The 20,864-nt window shown below is 40.5% G+C and overlaps 1 protein-coding gene across 1 annotated transcript in view; it reads left to right on the top strand.

Moving 5' to 3' along the window:
* nbr1b (NBR1 autophagy cargo receptor b) overlaps positions 1–20,864 on the top strand; it is a 60,557-nt gene that overhangs the window by 4,384 nt on the left and 35,309 nt on the right. The window contains exons 2-5 of the mRNA XM_076081771.1: positions 9,404–9,466; positions 11,619–11,637; positions 11,752–11,774; positions 13,115–13,303. Of these exons, the coding sequence (XP_075937886.1) occupies positions 9,404–9,466; positions 11,619–11,637; positions 11,752–11,774; positions 13,115–13,303 (294 nt within the window). The remainder of the gene's footprint in view (positions 1–9,403; positions 9,467–11,618; positions 11,638–11,751; positions 11,775–13,114; positions 13,304–20,864) is intronic.

The raw sequence follows: 20,864 nt of genomic DNA, 5'->3' as shown, positions 1-20,864 counted from the left end.
TAAAGTGACAACCCTCATGACTCTATTGTAAAGGTCTTGTTTGGAATTTATTAGTATCTTGGCAGATGATAGAAAGTTGTCTCTAAGTTTAATAACAACTATTTTAACCACAGTAAATGCAGAAAAATCATAGGAAAATACAAGTGACTCGAGTCTTGCTGGCAGAAATTGTACAAACAAACAATTCTTCGTATTGAACAGCCACATCCAATTTAACAGACACAGTTCTGAGTTGAGTACAGCCCTAAAATAAATATATATATATATATCTTTCCCACAAGTGAAGAAGAACAGATGTGCTTGAAGAAGAGATATCTAAATTACCCCAGAGGTTCAGTCACCTTTCGTCCAGTTGTGTTCCTTGGCATTATGGTCTCCACCAGGTTTCTTGGCCAACGCAGATTTTTCCAACTGTGAAACGCCGATTTTTATTTTAATCACATGATGGCACCTGTAAAAACAGCAAAAGTGAAATGACATTATGACCTACAACACAATTCATTCTGAGACAACACTGAAGTTAAATTTAACACTAACTAGCTTTTGTCAAACACACATTAAAAATGACTGAATATAAATGTAGACAGCAATATAACGCTCACGTTACTTTGAAAAGTGGTTATTCAGTTTAACAGACAAAAAATAAACGATTAAATTAAACTAATTGGCTTTAAAGTGAATCCTTGTAGGAGGGCCCATGCACTCAAAGGGAAGGTTTGTCCCAGATAATATCACAACTCCCCACACACGCAGTATTTGCTATTTTACTGTCATCTATGGACATTGAAAACAATACAACACTGTCAGTCCTCCACATTGACCTCTCTTGCCCACATTGTGGCGTTTGATGTTAGCTAGTTAGCCTAGCTAACTTAATGTACGAGCACATTTGAGCTAACGTTAGCTTTCAACTCAGTCAGGTTAGCCCTCTGCTATTCGGTATTTCAAGACACAAAAACAACTGGAGTGTATGTTCAACAACAATATTAAGTTATTCGAATTATTATTTTCTGCTGAAATGGCAAAATTTGGTTTCATACGTGATTTAGAGAAACTTACCACAGTCTGTCGTGAAGTGCATAATGGCGGCACGGTGAAACTCCTGATCCGTTTGAAAGGAGAAGGAGGGGGGCGGAGCTTACCAGAGTACAGAGTTCTTTCCAGAGAACACTGTCTTGTCGCAGGGAACAATGACATCAACACTGGGGGACGTTTTACTCTTGCTGTTGTTGTAATAACTCTGAAATAGTCAATGCACTTTGACACTGTATATTATACACTGAAAAGTTTAACTGATTATTTTCACCAACACTGGCCGATAAATTGGTAGCAATTACTCTTGCCGTTGTTGTAATAACTCTGAAAGAGTCCATATACTTTGACAATGCATATTTGACACTGGGGAATTTACTGTGTAGTGTCATTCAGGTTTAATTGAGATAGCGCTACTCTCTTTTCTGCATTTTAGATTCATACTCTTGGATTGAATCTTGTATTTGTGGGGCTTTTATTTTGAAAGGGTGGGACTGGGTGAGTGGGAGAGGAGACAGAATCATAATGTTTGACACTAAAATGAGAGGCTTCATCGCAAGCATTCCAGTTAGAATTCATTCTGTGGGGCTTTTAATTTGAAATGGGGGGGGGGTGAGAGGGGAAAAGTCCTCTAAAAATATCTAAGACCTGAATGACTGTATGATACAGAGAGACACAGAGAGGAGAGAGAGACTGAGTGAGGCAGACAGACAGACAGACAGAGAGCGAGAGCCTGCGTGCGTGTGTGTAACTGGTTGCCATGGTGAGCCACGCACCTGGTGTTAGAGGCAGACTGATTAAGAAACGTTGCAGTAATCAGTGATTTTGAACAAAACTCCTGCCTCTTTTTAACAAATTAGCAGGAGTCTGAGTGCCAAAATATGGATACCGTGAGAAAGATAACTCTGCCAAATGCGGTAATGTGTTTTTTATGTTTGTGGTGTTAATAATGTGAGCTCCAGAGCAATAGACAAAACTGGTACCGTCTGCATTCTTTGAGAAATTAGTGGCGAGATTTAACATGGAGTCTAATGGAGCAGTTGGTTGGAGTTCATGTCGGTCTGCGGCTCTTTGAGCCAAATGTGTAAGTCTGTTGGATTCCATAGGCACTTTACTGCGACCAGCACAACATTTCCAAGCTTTTTGGCCAAAATGGTGTATAAAGAGTAAAAATTGTGGGAGCTGGAGCAATTTGTTTAATAAAATCACAGAATATTTTAATACAATATGTGCCATGGTAATGTAATGAACACATCCATAAGTTTATTAAGCGCCAAATAAACTTTACGAACAGCACGGCATGCAGCGGCTTTCCCGATTCCAGTTAGAATTCATTCTGTGGGGCTTTTAATTTGAAATGGGGGGAGGGGGGGTGAGAGGGGAAAATCCTCTAAAAAATATCTAAGACCTGAATGACTGTATGATGGAGAGAGACACAGAGAGGGAGAGAGAGAGACAGACAGAAAGATAGACAGAGTGAGTGAGTGAGACAGGCAGACAGATGGACTGAGTGAGTGAGTGAGACAGGCAGACAGGAGGTCTAATGATCTTCCCTTGAATATCATGTGTGGACGTGTAGAGAGAGAGAGAGAGAGAGAGAGAGAGACTCTGATCTCTCTGGCAATTTTTCTCATTTGGAGATTGTCCTATGTTTTATCTTTTACAGCTTACATGACTATTGTCCTGCTCTGCCATGTCTTTCCTCGTCTCGCCCTCTTGTGTCGCGGTGTGTGTAAATGTCACTCGAATCAGGAAACTTATCAGAATACCCATATTTGATTGGCTGAGCTGCATCACGTATATCTCTAAATCATGTGTGTGCGGCTTTTATTTTAAAATGGGGGGGGGGGGGGGTCCTATAAAAGTCTCTAAGACCTGAATGACTGTATGAGAGAGAGAGACACACACAGAGAGAGAGAGAGACAGACAGAGAGATAGAGGGAGAGGAGTGTATGTGCGTGTGTCTCAGTGCCTCTGTGTGTTATCTCACATGACGTTCTCCAAAAAGAGAAACGTGTTCAGAGAGAATAGAATTTTTAAGCAAGAATGAACAGACTCTTATGTTAATTCTTCCCACAGGCAGTTAAATCCAGCATGTCTCATATGTTCAGAAACCGTAACTATTGATAAAAGCGGCAAATGAAGCGCACTACGAGACAAAGCACAACTCTTTTGAACAAACGCACCCACTCACATCTGAAATGAAGACACAGAAAATAAACCTAAGAGCCCAATATGATCAGAATCATAACACATTAGTTCACTGTCCAACAATGGTGTGAATAGAGCTGAAACAAGTGGTTTAATAACCACACATAAAGTCCATGCTCACTGATTTATCTTTTTAGATGACAAAAATATAATATTGTGGCTTTTTTATTGACATCACTTCACACTGAATGAAGTGAATTTAAAGCTGCAGGACAATTCAGTGAAATTAATTTCTCTAAAATGAATTACTTTATCTTGAGATGCACATTTTTCAAAAGCTTTCTGTTATGTCAGTTATTCTTTAATCCAGCCCTGAAAATGAGAAGAACATTTATTTATGTATTTCTATGTATTATTTATAATCCATCCAGTTAAATTTGAAAAGTGAGAATAATAATTGTTAAATTATAATTGATGTGTACTTTCTTTATTTGATTTGACAGTTGTTGACTACACAGACGTTGTTAATACTAGGCTTCTTGAATATATATATATATATATATATATATATATATATATATATATATATATATATAAACTAGAAAATTCCTAAAGAAATTTTGACAGTGTGGCTTCTACTGCCCGAAGAAATCGCAATATATACACACGCCAATGTTACTGGTAGTGTCATTCAGGTTCAATTGAGATGGCGCTACTCTCTTTTCTGCATTTTAGATTCATACTCTTGGATTGAATCTTGTATTTGTGGGGCTTTTATTTTGAAAGGGTGGGACTGGGTGGGTGAGAGAGGGGGAGAGGAGACAGAATCATAATGTTTGACACTAAAATGAGAGGCTTCATCACAAGCATTTCAGTTATATTTCACTCTGTGGGGCTTTTATTTTAAAATGAGTGTCGGGGGGGGGGGGGGGGGGGGAGTCCTGTAAAAAGCTCTAAGACCTGAATGACTGTATGAGAGAGAGAGAGAGAAAGAGAGATACAGAGATAGAGTGCGTGTGTGTCTGTGAGTCTGTGTTTATCAACATCACTAATTAGCTTAATCAGAAACACCTGTGTCCTTGCAGCCTTTTCATGTAGATAAAACAGGGAAACACCTCTCAAACAAATCCTCAAAACTCCCATAACCGTAGCTCCTATTGCTCCGATATTAATAAATGAGAGGAAGGATGAGTTGAAGAACAGATCGTGTAAAAATTGTGTCTGTAATGTAAAAAATGTGGCTTAACTGGCGATCTAGAAATGGGGTACCGTGTTCCGTGGAAGATGTTTTTGAAGCAAAATTTAACATTGGTCTCTATGGAGCAGAAAGTTGGTTTTCCTCTCAATTACAGGCTTCTGTGTCAAATGTGTAAATCTGTGGGATTCCACAGTCATTTGTCTACGACAAGGACAAGATTAGCTACTTTTACATCCACAAATTATGCATGAAGAGTGAAGATTGTGGACACAGTGGCAAAACACAAATCAAGCTGCTCTTCACTCTAGCGGTGACATCACGCACTCTAAGCTGCGCAATACACACCCATTATAAAGTCAGAAAAGGGCTGAAAAAATCATAAAAGTTACATTGCTGCAGTTCAAAAAGTTAAAAAGATATCAGAAAGCTGAATTATGCTACACATGCTCACTTTTCTATTACATAAAAATAACAAGTAAATACATGATGTATACAACTAGGTTGCAAATTAACCATCAACATCAAATATCAGATTAAATAACCTGCATTAAATACATCTGTATCAATAACACAATTAACAAAGACACCGGTAAATATAACAAATCTATGGTTTAAATACATGTATACTGCCATGTAGTGGTAGAAATGGTAAACACTATGCTCTGCGTTCACTCAAGCAGCAGCACAATACAGTGGAAGAATAAATAGCAACAACTCTGCACACACAAAAATGACTTTGATTAAACTATATTACAAACTGTATTGCATCAAACAATCCACAGATTAATCGAAAACTTGATTCTTGCTGTGTACATGAATAAATGAATATTAAATCGCATGTAGTCAACTATTGTTAACATACTCCCATCAGCCCACGTTTATTTATTCATATTTATTTATTTTTCTTCTAGTGTTACCCTGGTATGTGCTTGCATCATAGACGAACCATTTTCTTGCATACGGTCATTCTATTACCTTCACTTTTATTTTGACATATTCTTACTTCCGGATTACCTGTTTTACTTTGCGTTGCTCTTCAAAAGAAAAAACAAATAAACCATAGAACAGACTATCAAAACATATACGGACCAGGGGGGCACACTCCTCTGACGGCTGGCGGCACCCTGCGGCACTCTCTGGCACCCTGCGGCACCCTCTGGCACCCTGCGGCACTCTCTGGCACCCTCTGGCACCGTGCGGCACTCTCTGGCCTACTGACATACATATACATACAAGCAGAGGAAGAGTGAAGATATTTTCAGACATGTATTTTTGGATTGGACATTTTATGGTTTTTAATTTTAAATTTTTTTATATATATATATATATATATATATATATATACTTTTAAATGATAATAAAACGGATGATTTATTTTCATTATTTTAGCCAATTGTTGTAAATGACTATAAAAGTAATAATTTGGAAAGAGTGTATGCTCCCTTTTGTTGCAAAACCAGCAAAATCATACTTAAATAAAATTAATGAGAAACAAAAAAGTACAACGTAATTACTCTAAGGATGCATACAGAGAACAGGTGGCTCCGGTGACTCAACTAAAATCATAAAACTGATTTACGGAAGCTGACCTGTTGTAACAACAATGTGTGTTCTCAGGAAATGTGGCTCCGCCGCCTCAGCTCCGCAGCTTCTTGACGGTTGCCGAACTAGTACCGCTCGCCTGCCACAGCTGACGCTTGCCGCTGAAGTGCCACAGACTGCCGCTGAGTGCCACAGAGTGCCAGTGCCACAAGAAGGATCTCGGCCCTGCCCTACATTTATACACATAGTTTTGTCCAATCTTTGGACAAATATGAGATGGAGCTCTGGATGCTCTGGTGCCCGCAGACAGGAGGAGAATCTCAGCGCTGATAGGCTTCTGCGTCACAGCGTCACACAAATTTCTCGCTCAAGTGACATTGACATTGTTTGTAATTGCGCCGAGCAAAGACTTTGCGTCACGTTCGGTATGAATGCACGATAAAGCAACGTCCATGAACGGACAGCTCTCTAAATCTACTGGAAACACTTGATGCACATACGAGTGTTATTTCACTGCATCCACTGCCAATGGCCCAACGATGGACCGTGTTAACACAATCTGTGTCCAGCTGAGCTGCTATGTCATTGTAGCACTGGGACACTAGCCCCCAGAGGAGATTCTAGGAGCGGGACACTACGCTAGCAATGCTAATGTATTAGCACTTGCTAGCGTTTAGTCAACAAGCCAAAGAAGGTAGCCACATCTCTTGTATTACTGCAGTTGAATGTAGTTTAGTGTCTCGCATACTAAAGGTTCACCTGAAGGATTTAATCCCATTTGTTGTTGTGACTCTAAATGTCTTGCTTCCTAGCTAGCTCCCCTCTGGTGTCTGCCCTCTTGTATCAAAGTACCTGGAGCCTGCATCGAGTGTCACTCTCCTGAGTAGAGCCCAAATGTATTTCCAGAAACTCTTCCCCAAACAGGTGGAGACCTGTGTTATCGACTTCCTCTTAATGAACTGGAAAGGAGCTAATGGTGAAACCACCAATCAGAATGAGCCTCCAGCCACTCAGAACTGTGAGGGTAAAAGACCGGAAGAGCTGGTTTCTAGTCAGTAGCATTGTTAGCGGCCAGTGTCGAGAGAACTCGAGACAAGCCATTGATATATACGCAAGAGAGCAAAGAAAAGTCATGGAAGCAAAATCAGATAGGCTAAAAGAAAGATATAAAACTCAATATCGAGATGCAAACAAGGGTGTGAAGAGGAAGACGCAAGCTGACAAACGGGAATATATGGATGACCTTGCAAAACAAGCAGAAGAAGCAGCCAAAAAAGGTGAGCAAGGAAAGGTCTACAAGCTAACCAAGATTATTAGCCGCAAATACAGGGGGACATCTGATATACCAATAGAAGATAAACAGGGAAAGCTTCTTACAACAGAAGCAGACCAAGAAGCTGGATGGGCGGAGCATTTTAGCGAGGTGCTGAACAGGCCTCCACCAACAACACAGGCCAACATCCAAGATGCAGAAGCAGATTTGGATATCAGCATTGAACCACCAACCAAAGATGAAATTATAATCGCGATTAAATCCTTAAGAAACAGGAAAACCCCTGGTCCAGATAACCTCAATGCAGAGCTCTTCAAAGCAGACCCGAATCTAGCAGCAACAATTCTTCAACCACTTTTTACGTCTATATGGGAGAATAAGAAAATACCTGATGACTGGTCAGAGGGGATCATCATCAAAGTACCAAAGAAAGGTTCTCTAAGAAATTGTAACAACTGGCGTGGAATTACACTTCTGTCAATACCAAGTAAGATCATGGCAAAGATTATTATTAATCGAATAACAGACCAACTTCTCCGAAAAGAACAGGCAGGTTTCAGAAAGGCTAGAGGTTGCAACGATCACATATTCATGTTACATCATAGAGCAGTGCACAGAGTGGCAGAGGGAACTGTATATAAATTTTGTTGACTTTGAAAAAGCATTTGACTCCATTCATCGTGAAAGCCTTTGGCGTATATTGCGGCATTATGGGATCCCTGAAGATATGGTTCATGTGATCCAAAGTTTTTATACCAACTTCACATGCAGGGTTGGAAACATTCTCCAAAAATTCCAAGTAAAAACAGGTGTGAGGCAAGGATGTGTGATGTCAGCTTTGCTCTTCAATATTACTATTGACTGGGTAATGAGACAAACAACTGAAGACCAAAATAGAGGCATTCGATGGACACTATTTTCATCACTTGAAGATCTAGACTATGCAGATGATCTCTCTCTTCTTTCACATACTCATCGACACATGCAGGAGAAAACATCCCGCCCAGTGATTTTGGTCAGAAGGTCAGAAGATTGGCCTGAAGATCAGCAAAAAGAAAACAGAAGTGATGACTCTGAACATTCCCAATCCCTCACCAATTCAGGTTAACGGAGAAGATCTCCCTAAAACTGACGAGTTCACATATTTGGGCAGCACTGTCAGACACGATGGGGGCACAGATGAAGACATCAAGAATCGTCTTAATAAGGCAAGGAACGCTTTTAAAGTACTGAATAACATGGAGGTCACAGCAGTACACCATCAAGACCAAACTTAATTTATATCAGAGCTGTGTTTTATCCACCCTATTGTACGGTTCTGAATGCTGGAGAATGACACACGAAGACCTCAACAGACTATCAACCTTCCACACCAAGAGTTTAAGACGAATACTGCACATTTTCTGGCCAAACACCATTTCAAATAAAGAACTGTATGACAAATGCCAACAAGAATGCATGGAGACCATCCTAATGAGAAGAAGATGGGGATGGATAGGACATGTGTTGAGAAAAGATCCTGCTGATATTACAAGAATAGCCTTACATTGGACACCAGAAGGGAAAAGAAAAAGAGGCCGACCAAGAAACACATGGAGAAGAACTGTGGAGAAGGAGATGCAGAGCCTGAACCACTCATGGGGCACCATCCAGCGACTCGCCCAGGACAGACAGGAGTGGAAGACTTTTGTTGCTGCCCTACATGCCAAGAGGCATAAAGGGAAATGATGAGTGTCGAGAGAGAAGGTGAAATGTGGGCTGGGAGCCCTGCACCTCTGGATTTATGGTCCATCTCTCTCGACCACAGTGGTCTAGGAGTTCATTTGTCTGAGTGCTGCTGAGTCACAGATGTCAGACTTCACTCTGAGTTGTTGTTTTACCAATGAGTGGGTTTGGTGTACAGGTATAGCATCAGCTGTTTTTTATTCAACAATAAATGCTGAATAATACATTCAACATGAGCCAAATGAAGAGAACTGAACAGCTTTCAATGAGTTAGGATCCAGTCGGAGTGTGAATGAAGCCTACTCAAGCCATCGATGGAGGGGCGAGGATACACACACACACACACACACACCTATCAGCCGGGGTTCATCCAAATGCAAATGACTGTTCGGATTGAAATTGTGACTCTGTCTCTCATCCTTTCTTGATGAGCCATCATCCTCAGTCCTCATCACATCTGTGTTTATGTGTTGGGGTTGTAGGTAAAGCGCTCGTTTGGCCTGTGCAGTCTTCAGCTGACCTATTTCGACGAGGAGAACGAGGAGGTGAGGAACTCTATCTGTTGTCACTCTGTCTTATTAAACATCACAGTGAAGTTGGGCAAGATCACCTCAAATCAATGCATGATTGATTGTCACATTGAACTAGGGGTGGGAATCTCGAGGCTGCGACGTGATTATGAAACAATTATTGATTTATCTTGATCCTGATTTATTTTCTCTCACTGACTATCTGCTATTTTAATGATTCATAATAATAAAAACTGATCAATTTGTTCCATTATCTTTTATTAATTCAATATTGGTAACAAATCAGAGAGATGTGTCAGCTGGAGGGTTACATTTCCAGCACTGCAAAGAGAAGCAACAAGAAGATCAATATAATAGGGCCTGTAGCAGCATCCTCGTAGTAACACACAGAGTTCAGCATGTTCTGAGTCATGTGACATAACAAGCTGCCTTCATTCACAAATACATAATAAAGACTTCTCTTCAAACACATCCCCGTGTTCTCGCCAATGAGCAGCCAGCTCTCGTACACAAACGATGCTTTCTGGAACATGTGGTGAAGCTATACAGTGATAAAGTGCCCGTTCATGGTGACACAAGATTCTGTCATGCATTGCGTGTTCTTACCATCCTACCCGCATGAATTTTTGATTATTGATTTTTCTGCATTGAGTCTTAATCTTCTAACCCTTGTCATGTCCTGGGGTCATTTTTGACCCCATTAGACCTTTAACGTCTCTAAATAAATGAGACATCATTTATTTTGCTTAATATTTAATGACTTTTCCTAATTTAATGGGGACAACTGGGTAAACATAAACTCAGCATGTTGATATGTAAAGCCATTAAAACACCCAAAAAATATCTCTTTCCAATTGTAGGTCAATCAGTGAGATTTGATGGTCATCTGCATATTTCTCCATAGTAACAGGGATTCTGGATGTATACGGGTTTGGTGTCGGGGGGTTGGGGGTCAAGATGACCCCAGGATAACAGGTGTTAGTCCATGTGAAGGTAACAGGAGGCTTAAATGTTGCAGGAATGAATGTTGACATGTTTTATATGTCAGGTAATGAGTTAGAATAAAGTTGAGTAAAGAGTTGAAACACAGAGGTGGGTCATAATTTATACTGTATGCTTTATAAACAGTCAAACCAGACGGAGTCATTTCTGAGCCCAGAGGACAACAGGTGTGATTATGTGCTGCCATTAGAACAATTCAAATGATTCAAGAACAGCATCCTCGCTGAACTTTGACATATACCTCTCTGTGATCAGTCAAATAGTCAAATTAATATAAAGTCAAAATAACTCAGTTTCATTGTATTTTCACTCAGAAACAGGGTCTACTTTGATGTAAACGAGGTCTATTGGCCCTAAATGTGTGGTAATGTGTTGGACTGAAGTAAGACTGAAGGTGTGAAACAGAATTGATTGACAATTTATACTCTGCTTTAAATAAGAGTCAAACCAGGCGGTGTGACCCCAGAGGACAACAGGTGTATGGCAATCAGGAGGACATTACAAGTGAAACAATCCTGATGCATCTAAGAATCTATTTGTCCCACACCCCTAGCAGCAACCTCCGGTTCTGAAAAGTGAAGCCAATGCCTAATTACCTTAAATTTAAGTTCTGTCTAGTGGCCATCAGGGGGGAAACTCCTCTGGTGACAACAATAAATCCGATTGCATAGATGTCTATGAGAAAGTGCCCGTACATGTAAACATGAGTTTATGGTCTCAAGCCTTCTTTAATACATGATGATCATTTAGTAGATGATGGTCCGTTAGAGTAACAGAGATGATGAACATGGTGTGATTGACAGGTCACGACCACAGCGTTCTCCGGTCTGGGAGAACTTTAACTCTTTCACTGCATGTTTTCAGTTATTGAAAGTTAACTGTAACATTTTGGTCAGCTTTGTACCATTTACCGTCTGTTACATTTTCTAGATAGCTTAGATACCCTTGATGACATCACAATGACATCATGAGGGTGTTTGCTCTTCCAGAGCAGCAGAAGACATGATACAACTGTTTTCACCTGCTGACTCGTAGCCTTTCCCTGATGAGTAAACTGAGCTACATTTGTATAACATTGGTGTGCCCCTTTAATTCATGGAACTGTATCACCATCGTGTAAACATTCCCAGATTTACATAAAGACTCTTCCCTTGTCTTCTTCCAGGTGTCCATTAACAGCCAAGGTAAGCCAACAAACAGCCACAGGACACGGTATGCTGAACAGAACCAGATCAATCTATGAGATAATAATGGATTGCACATCATCATGCTCATGAATGTTTCTGCTTTTATTCCAGTGGACTATGAGGAGGCATTGAAGGTAAATTGACTGGAAGTTAATTTTGTGTTGTTAATGTTTATGTACTTATGGGAAACGAATAAGTACTGTACTGTAGAAAAGAATAGGAGTAGAACGGACATCAAACAGTTTGCGTGGTCATTTGAATAGTACAGAAGAAAAATGACACATCAATAGGTATTCACACAGCTGGAACAACGTCTGTGAAGGCAAACACAACCTCTTTTACGACCAATTAATACTTTCTTTCCTTCTTACTTGTAAAAGCGACAGTCGGCTCCCATGAGACCCAAACACTCCATCCCCTCCAACAACCTGACTCTGTACATTAAAGATGATACTGTTAATAGTAACATAAGTAATACTCAGAGCTGAGCTTATATATAATCTGTTTCTGACAGATTGTAATCTAATGAGTTTTCTCTTCAGGAGGCTGATGTCTCCTCTCTAGCAGAGCATTTTATTAATAATAATAATACATTTTATTTATATAGCGCTTCTCATAATACTCAAAGACACTTTACATTAAAATCATCATATATAAAAGCAATACACTAAAAACATAAAATACACGATATTGGTCACATATTAAAAGCAGTTTTGAACAGGTGGGTTTTGATTTGGGATTTGAATGTGGAGAGGTCGGTGCAGTCTCGGATGTGTTTGGGGAGAGAGTTCCAGAGGGAGGGGGCAGATATGGAGAAGGCTCTGTCACCCCATGTCCGGTGCTTGGTCCTGAGTGGAAGGGACAGGAGGTTGGCATCAGAGGAGCGGAGCCGACGGGATGGAGTGTGGCGGTTAAGCAAGTCCGTGAGGTAGGAGGGGGCCTGATTGTGGAGGGCTTTGTGAGTGAGGAGAAGGATTTTGTATTGGATCCGTTGTGGGACGGGGAGCCAGTGGAGGTGTGGGGGAGATAGATTTGAGATTTCTGAAGGATATGTTGCGCTTAGCTTTTGGGATAGGGATGTCAATGTCCATGGTGATAGCCAGGTGGTCAGAGATGTTGAGGTTGAGGCTGGAGAGTTGCGGTATTGTGAGACCAGTGAAGCAGACCAGATCCAGGATGTGACCTCGGCTGTGGGTGGGGAAGTTGATATGTTGTGTGAAGCTGAAGCATTGTAGTAGTTCCAGGAATTCTGTGGTAAATTTACAGTCAGTGTTATCAATGTGGATGTTAAAATCACCTAGGAGGAGAACGGAAGGTGAGATGGCACATAGCTGAGTCAGAAAATCTGCAAAGTCAAAGTTGTTGTTATTGTTATCAGAAGAAAGACGAAGCTTAGTTTGAAAGCTTAGAAATTGATCTAAAATTAATTTTAAAGATGGCAGCAGGTGACACTAACGCATTTGCTATTTCCTAGAGTGCAGCGAGGCAGGGGAACCGACTCCACATGAACGTGTACGAGACTCGGGGCCAGCCGGCGAGGGTCCCCACCACCAAGGCCAGCGGAACAGAGCCCAAGAGGGGTTTCAGACCCCCACAGCACTGCCCCGCTCTGGCCCAGGTGGTCAGCCGCAAAGTCCAGGCTGCAGTGCCAGAACAGGGCATGGTAAGACCCCAGCACACATTCGTTCAATATATGGCCCCTGGGAATCTCTTTGTCCATTTATTACTCAGCTGCCACGGATCAGAGTTTTGACAAACATTGAAAAGCATGCATCTCATCACTGTACTTCAGTATTCTTACAGTAACAAGGTGTGGACTAGTCATCTGTACCCTCAGATTACATAATTACCTTTAAATAATAGTGTTTGATTATGCATTCAGGTGTCAGTTTATTAGGTACACCACCTTAAACTAATGCAGTCTAATACTGCAATAAATCCTCCCTCAATGAAGACTTTAATGTTCAGGTTTGTTAGGACCTCAGGGTGATGTTGATTCAGCTGTATAATCATCTTGGCGGATGATTGTAGTTTGTGCTGCTAGTGAACTGTATTGCATTATATATAGATTAGCTCTGCCTCATTTGCATAAACGCTGTGGACAAAGTATTTTAAACCTGTCAGTAGAACACAATACAATCAGTCGCAGAAATTACACCGTACTTTTGAAAGTGATGAAGCAAGTCTTGACAATATTATCTTGACTTGGGACTTGTTGGTCTTGACTTTGGTCTTGACATGGGTCTTGACATGGGTCTAGGCCAGGGGTATTACATTACATTACATTACAGTCATTTAGCAGACGCTTTTATCCAAAGCGACTTACAATTCAGATTCTATCACATTTCTACACTAGGCACAGCTACGGGAGCAATTTTGGGGTTAAGTGTCTTGCTCAAGGACACATCGACATGCGACTAGCAGAGCTAGGGGATCGAACCGCCGACCCTCTGATTGAAGGACGGCCCTGCCACTTAGCCACAGTCGCCCCCATGGCTTTAGGACTTCTGCATGCCAATATTAACTCATAGTCATAGCGCCAACTACTGGCAACCACGGATGTAAGCAGGATTCTATAATTAGAGCGGCCCAAACACTGAACTTATTAAAAGGGTTTGTGGGCACACCACCAGAAAAAGACTTCTCTGATCTAAATATGTGCAAACTAAGATGCTTGGAGAGTAAAAGTTAGATAACAGTGGTTCTCAAACCATGTCAGTGGGCATTAGTATAAATCAGGCATGGGCAAACTACGGCCCGCGGGCCATATGCGGGCCGTTGGGCTTTTTAATCCGGCCCGTCACTAGGGCTGGGCGGTATACCGATTTTAAATTTACCATATGATATGACTTCTTCATACACCATCATACATAGCATAGCCGAAACAGGTCGGAGCTAGTTGTCTTAACTGTATTGAGAGAGACCCCTAGTCATGGTCATAACTTTATAACGCAACAATTAACAACCCACAACTAACGCTCTTTAACAGAGAAACACCACGACACAACAGTCTGTGACACATAAACAATTTGTAACACTAATAATTGTACATTTATAAAATTTTACTGCCGAACTGCATGCTGGGTACAGCTCACTCGCGAGCCTGCTAGCACAACAGTCTGCTAACAGCTTGGAGAGGCTCCGTCGCTCCAGTAACGTTACATTAAAGAACAGAACAGAGTGATGCAGGATGAACAAAGACAGACCGATAGAGTTTGATACATATGCAACGCTGATTACCGTATAATATGTGTGGTATTTGTTATAAATGTACGTTGGTACATATAAGCTGTACTTGGAGGGGCTTAGGACCCAGGGGAATGTAGGTGAAGGAAACTGGAAGAGACGGAAGACACGCCACACAAACAGCTGTTCACCGCTCGTCACGATCCTGTAGACCAGTGATTCTCAACTGGTGGTTCATCGCGGACCCGTTTTCAGTGGGTCGCGGGCCTTTGCTTTATGCAGCGGAGTTATTCACGCTCCTTTCCAGCGGTGCAGGAAAAACACAGACCAATGCGTTGTAAATCACGTCACGTGATGCAGTTTAGCCAATAAAATAAAGGTATTCTGATACGTTTCCTGACTCCAGTGAGATGTACCCACACCGTGACACGGGGGAGAGACAAGGGAAGACTTAACACAGCAGAGCTCTTATAATGTTAGATGTGAAAGTCAAATATCTGTATGATCTCTTCAAAGAAGCAAATTGCTAAAATGACCAGTCTTTCACTGATGAACACCTCAGATCTGTTCTGAGAATTGCCACAACCAAACTGACACCAAACATTGATGCACTGGCAAAAAAGGGTGAAATTAAATGTATGTTTTCTTTACTTTTCAAGTCATGGCTTTTACTTATAATTGTTGGAATGCTGTTAAGCATATTATCCATATTTCTAACCTTTAAACTTTATGAATTATTAAGCTTTTTGCAATTTATTTTTTTAATGGGTTTCTATGGAGAAAATGTTCAAATCCTCTTCAACTTTCAAATCCTTCTACTTCCTCATACTTTCAGCTACAGACACCATTTCAACTTTAAAATGTTGAGAAAACCCTGATCTATTGCTGCATTATTCAGCTTTTTGATATCTTTTATACTTTTTGAACTGCAGCAGTTTAACTTTTATGATTTTTTCAGCCCTTTTCTGCTTTTATAATGGGTGTGTATTGCGCAGCTTAGAGTGCGTGATGTCACCGCTAGAGTGAAGAGCAGCTTGAGATTCTTGTGAAAAAAACATTTGTCTTTTGCCACTGTGTCCACAATCTTCACTCTTCATGCATAATTTCTGGATGTAGAAGTAGCTAATCTTGTCCTTGTCGTAGACAAATGACTGTGGAATCCCACAGATTTACACATTTGGCACAGAAGCCTGTAATTGAGAGGAAAACCAACTTTCTGCTCCATAGAGACCAATGTTAAATTTTGCTTCAAAAACATCTTCCACAGAACACGGTACCCCATTTCTAGATCGCCAGTTCAGCCACATTTTTTACACTACAGACACAATTTTTACAGGATCTGTTCTTCAACTCTTGCTTCCTCTCATTTGTTATGGGAGTTTTGAGGATTTGTTTGAGAGGTGTTTCCCTGTTTAATTCTCATGAAAAGGCTGCAAGGACACAGGTGTTTCTGATGAAGCTAATTAGTGATGTTGATAAACTCACAGACACACACACACACACGCACTCCTCTCTCTCTCTCTCTCTCTCTCTGTATGTCTCTCTCCCTCTATCTCTGTATGTCTCTCTCTCTCTGTGTGTCTCTCATACAGTCATTCAGGTCTTACAGCCTTTTACAGGACTCCCCTCCCCCCACTCCATTTTAAAATAAAAGCCCCACAGAATGAATTCTAACTGAAATGCTTATGATGAAGCCTGTCATTTAATAACCTGCTTGTGTTTATCTAACATTATAAGTCCATCCCCCCCCACACCCCATTTCAAAATAAAAGCCCCACAGAGTGAATTCTAACTGGAATGCTTGTGGTGAAGCCCGTCATTTAATAAACTCTGTTTATGTGTCAAACATTACGATTATGTCTCCTCTCCCCTCTCTCCCCCACCCAGCCCCACCCTTTCAAAATAAAAGCCTCATGGATTAACTATACGTTAAGCTCAAAATTAGGCTTTTTTGTTGAAATAATGAATGCTCTTTCTAATACTGCGACAACTACTACTACTGCTGCTAATATTTATAGTATTACTACTGCTCCTACTACTACTACTACTACTTCTACTGCAACTTTTGCTGTTGCTACTATTACTACTACTGCTATTACTGCTACCATCAATATTATTACTACCACTACCACTACTACTAGTACTTATACTACAACTGCTACTACTACTACTGCTATTGCTGCTACTACCAGTACTAATACTACTACAGCTATTAGTACGACTGCTACTAGTACTACTACTGCTATTACTGCTACTTCAAAAACTGACTTTACTATTACTACTACTTCTTCTACTACTACTACTACTACTACTGTTATATTAAGTACTACGACCACTACTACAGCTATTACTACGACTACTGATACTACCACTTCTACTACTTCTTCTAATTACTAATACTTCTACTACTACTAATACTTCTACTACAACTACAACTTCTACTACTACTGCTACTACAAATATCACTACTGCTACAACTAGTACTTCTTCTAATTACTAATACTTCTACTGCTAATAATACTTCTACTACAACTAAAACTTCTACTACAACAAATATCACTACCTACTGTTTCTCTTTATTCAACTTCCTTTTATATTTCTTCCGTACGTATTTTGCTATTTAACTCCTTCCACATTTCTTAAGCTACAGAAACCGTTCGAATATCTAAATGTTCAGCTCTTTCAGGAGAGGGGTGATATGACTTCATATTTGTAATCTTTAAACCTTTTGAATTATTAACCTTTTTGCAATATTTTTTGAAGGGGATCTCTATGGAGAAGATCTTCAAATCCTGTTAAACCTTTTCAACTTTCAAAGCCTTCTTCTTCTCATACTTTCAGCTACAGACACCTTAGTTAAACATTTCAACTAGAAGGGTTTTCAGCAGTGCAGTTTAAATGCTTTCGGGCTTCAACATTTTTCAGACAGGTAGTCTCCCATTTCTGTACTTTCAGCAATGTTCATGCAATTCATTTCAGCTTTCAGCATTCCAACGCATTTTCAGCAAGAAATGCATTTTCTAGTTTATATTAGTTCACACAAACACTATCCCTCCATTCATCTGCTACTGGCCCGGCCCGTCTGTCAAATTTTAAAAGTCAATGTGGCCTCCGAGCTAAAAAGTTTGCCCACCCCTGCTCTAAATGATCTGTCCAGAGCTTCTTCATGGCAATCAGGTTAAACGTTACAATGAATGCTTCACACTACAGTCTAAAGTTACAGAAGAGCAGGGGTATTCAATTCAAATTCCAAAAGGTCCAGATTGAGAAAATCTCCTCGTGCAAAGGTCCGGAACATTACAATAATATCTAACTTGCACCATTTAGTGCCATATATACATTCAAGAAGTCTAGTAGTAGTAACAATGTGTTTGTGTAGTCAACAACTGTCAAATCAAATAAGAAACATACACATCAATTATTATTCTCAGTTTTCAAATGTATTACAAATAATCCATAGAAATACATAAATAAATGTTCTTCTCATTTCAAGTACAATAAGAGCTGCATTAAAGAATAACTTACATAACAGAAAGCTTTTGAAAAATGTGCATCTCAAGATAAAGTAATTCATTTTAGAAAAATTAATTTCACTAAATTGTCCTGCAGCTTTAAATTCACTTCATTCAGTGTGAAGTGATGTCAATCACAAAAGCCACAATATTATATTTTACTCATCTTCTAATAAAATACAGTTTTGTGAATGGACTTTCTCTGTGGTTATTAAACCACTTGTTTCAGCTCTATTCCTCTCTGGTAACATCATTGTTGGACAGTGAATTACTGTGTCAGGATTCTGATCATACTGGACTGTTAGGTTGTTTATTATCTGTGGGTTCATTTCAGATGTGAGTGGGTATGTTTGCTCAAAAGACGTACAGGTTTTAAACTGAACACATGAGACGTACTGGTTTTAAACTGTCCGTGGGAAGAATTAACATTTAACAGTCCATTCTTGGTTAGAGACTCTGGTCTCTCTGAACACTTTTCTCTCTTTGGAGAACGTCATGTGAAATAACTTCTGACTCACGTAATTATTCTCCTGCTCTTCGTTCTCTTTCCTCGTCTCAGCCCTGTGTGTGTAAATCACTCACTCGAGTCGGGAAACCTGTCAGAATACATATTTGATTGGCTGAATAGCATCACGTGATGTGATTTACAACGCATGTAATTGGTCGGCCCTGAACAAGTGCTGTAAAGGCTGCGCTGGTTAAAATGGAAGCGCTCCGTCAAAATAAGTTAAGTTTATTGTCATATACATTTACACATATATACGAAATTTGTCCTCTGCGTTTAACTCATCCCTAGCTTATTGGGAGCAGTGGGCTGCTGAGAAGCGCCTGGGGAGCAGTTAGGGGTTCAGTGTCTTGCTCAGGGACACTTCGGCATAGGACACGTAGCAGCCAAGGATCGAACCGCCGACCTTGCGGTTGCCGGACGACCCTCTCTACCCAGTGAGCCACAGCCGCCCACAAAATGTAATAATTCTCAATTATCTTTTGGTTTTAGGTCCGGATACAACGGCGTCTGGGTCCGGATCCGGATCCGGACCGCGGCCCGCCTATTAGTGACCCCCGGTCTAGGCTATGGACTTGTTGGTCTTGACAGGGTCTTGTTGACTTAGGACTCGTTGACTTTGACTTTGAACCTGACATGGGTCTAGAGCAGGGGTGCCCACACTTTTTCGGCTTGCGAGCTACTTTTAAAATGACCAAGTCAAAATGATCTACCTACATTAAAAATGCTAAATATCTATTTATTTATATATATATACTGAGTATACTTTATATTTACAATATATGTTGTTGTACCATAACCTTATGGCACAATACAATTCTGTAGATTTTTGGTCATTACCTTACTCTGATGACTTGCACTGAATGGAATCAGCCAGGGTTGCATAGTAGCTGCTGGTAGCCTGTGGGAAAAGGCTGACTCACATAAATAAGTAGAGCCGAATAATGCAGTCAAGAAGGTATCACATTTCCTCATGTTTGGGTACTTTTCCTCTGTGAGTAAGTTCCCAAACTGTCCATGAGCCCTGGACTTCAGCTGAATGTCAGCTTGCAGTGTAAAAATCTCATCCTCCACTCCAGACGAGTTCAGGTGAAACAGCGTTGCAATTTTTGATGCGAGTGAATCAACCTCAAAATCTTCCCGAAATGTGCAGCACATAAATGTAACGACTGGCTCGAGTAAAGCAAAGTCTTGAAAGCGTTTGTCAAACTCTGACAGACACTTGTCAATCTGCTCTGTGCGCGCCTTCCGTTGCGTCTCCAGCTCTGACGCGAGGTTTTGGAAGTTCCCCAAATCATGGTGCTGCAGCTTTAGCTTCTTTAGTATAAATAAATTGGAAGATTAACTAATTAGCTCGCCTGAGTTTTGCAGTAGCTCGCGCGGTTGACCGCGCATACGTGGTGACCCGTGTGTTAGAAAAGAGGTGATCTCAGACTGGCTGCCCTGTACGTCAATCAAGTGGCAAATGCCATAGGGAGGATGAAAATTATTTTTGATTGGCATGCGATCTACCCGCACTGCCTTTGCGATCGACCGGTCGATCGCGATCGACGTATTGGGCACCCCTGGTCTAGAGAGAGAGAGAGAGAGAGAGAGAGAAGAACCGGTGCAATGTTACTTGCCTATTCTGATTTCTGATCTTTAAGAAGTCTGAACAGCCAATTCAGATCTTTGATTTGATTTTGATTTTCTTCCTATGGACTCAACAGCAAGGCTCCAAAACTAACTTCAACTGTCCCGAAGGCTGTGTCAACCGTCCAAAATGATCAATGTTATCCTATTACTCTGTTAGCATCAGCTATACTGGTTATTTGCATAAAAACACAGTTCAAAAGATATACAGTATATATATAAAAGATATAGAAATAAATGATGGTAGGCTAGTTTCATATCTATCTATATATATATATATATATATATATATGTATAGACTGCCACCTCTTTACAATACATTGAGACTCTTCAAACCTTTGGAGTAATCTAAAACATCTAAATGGTTCACTCAGTAACCTCTTTGCACC

Source organism: Anarhichas minor, unplaced genomic scaffold, assembly GCF_050575085.1.
Source record: "Anarhichas minor isolate MPS153535 unplaced genomic scaffold, ASM5057508v1 ptg000007l, whole genome shotgun sequence".
Classification (NCBI taxonomy): Eukaryota; Metazoa; Chordata; class Actinopteri; order Perciformes; family Anarhichadidae; genus Anarhichas; species Anarhichas minor.
The sequence above is the reverse complement of the archived record's forward strand: the minus strand, read 5'-3'. Positions and strand labels throughout refer to the sequence as shown.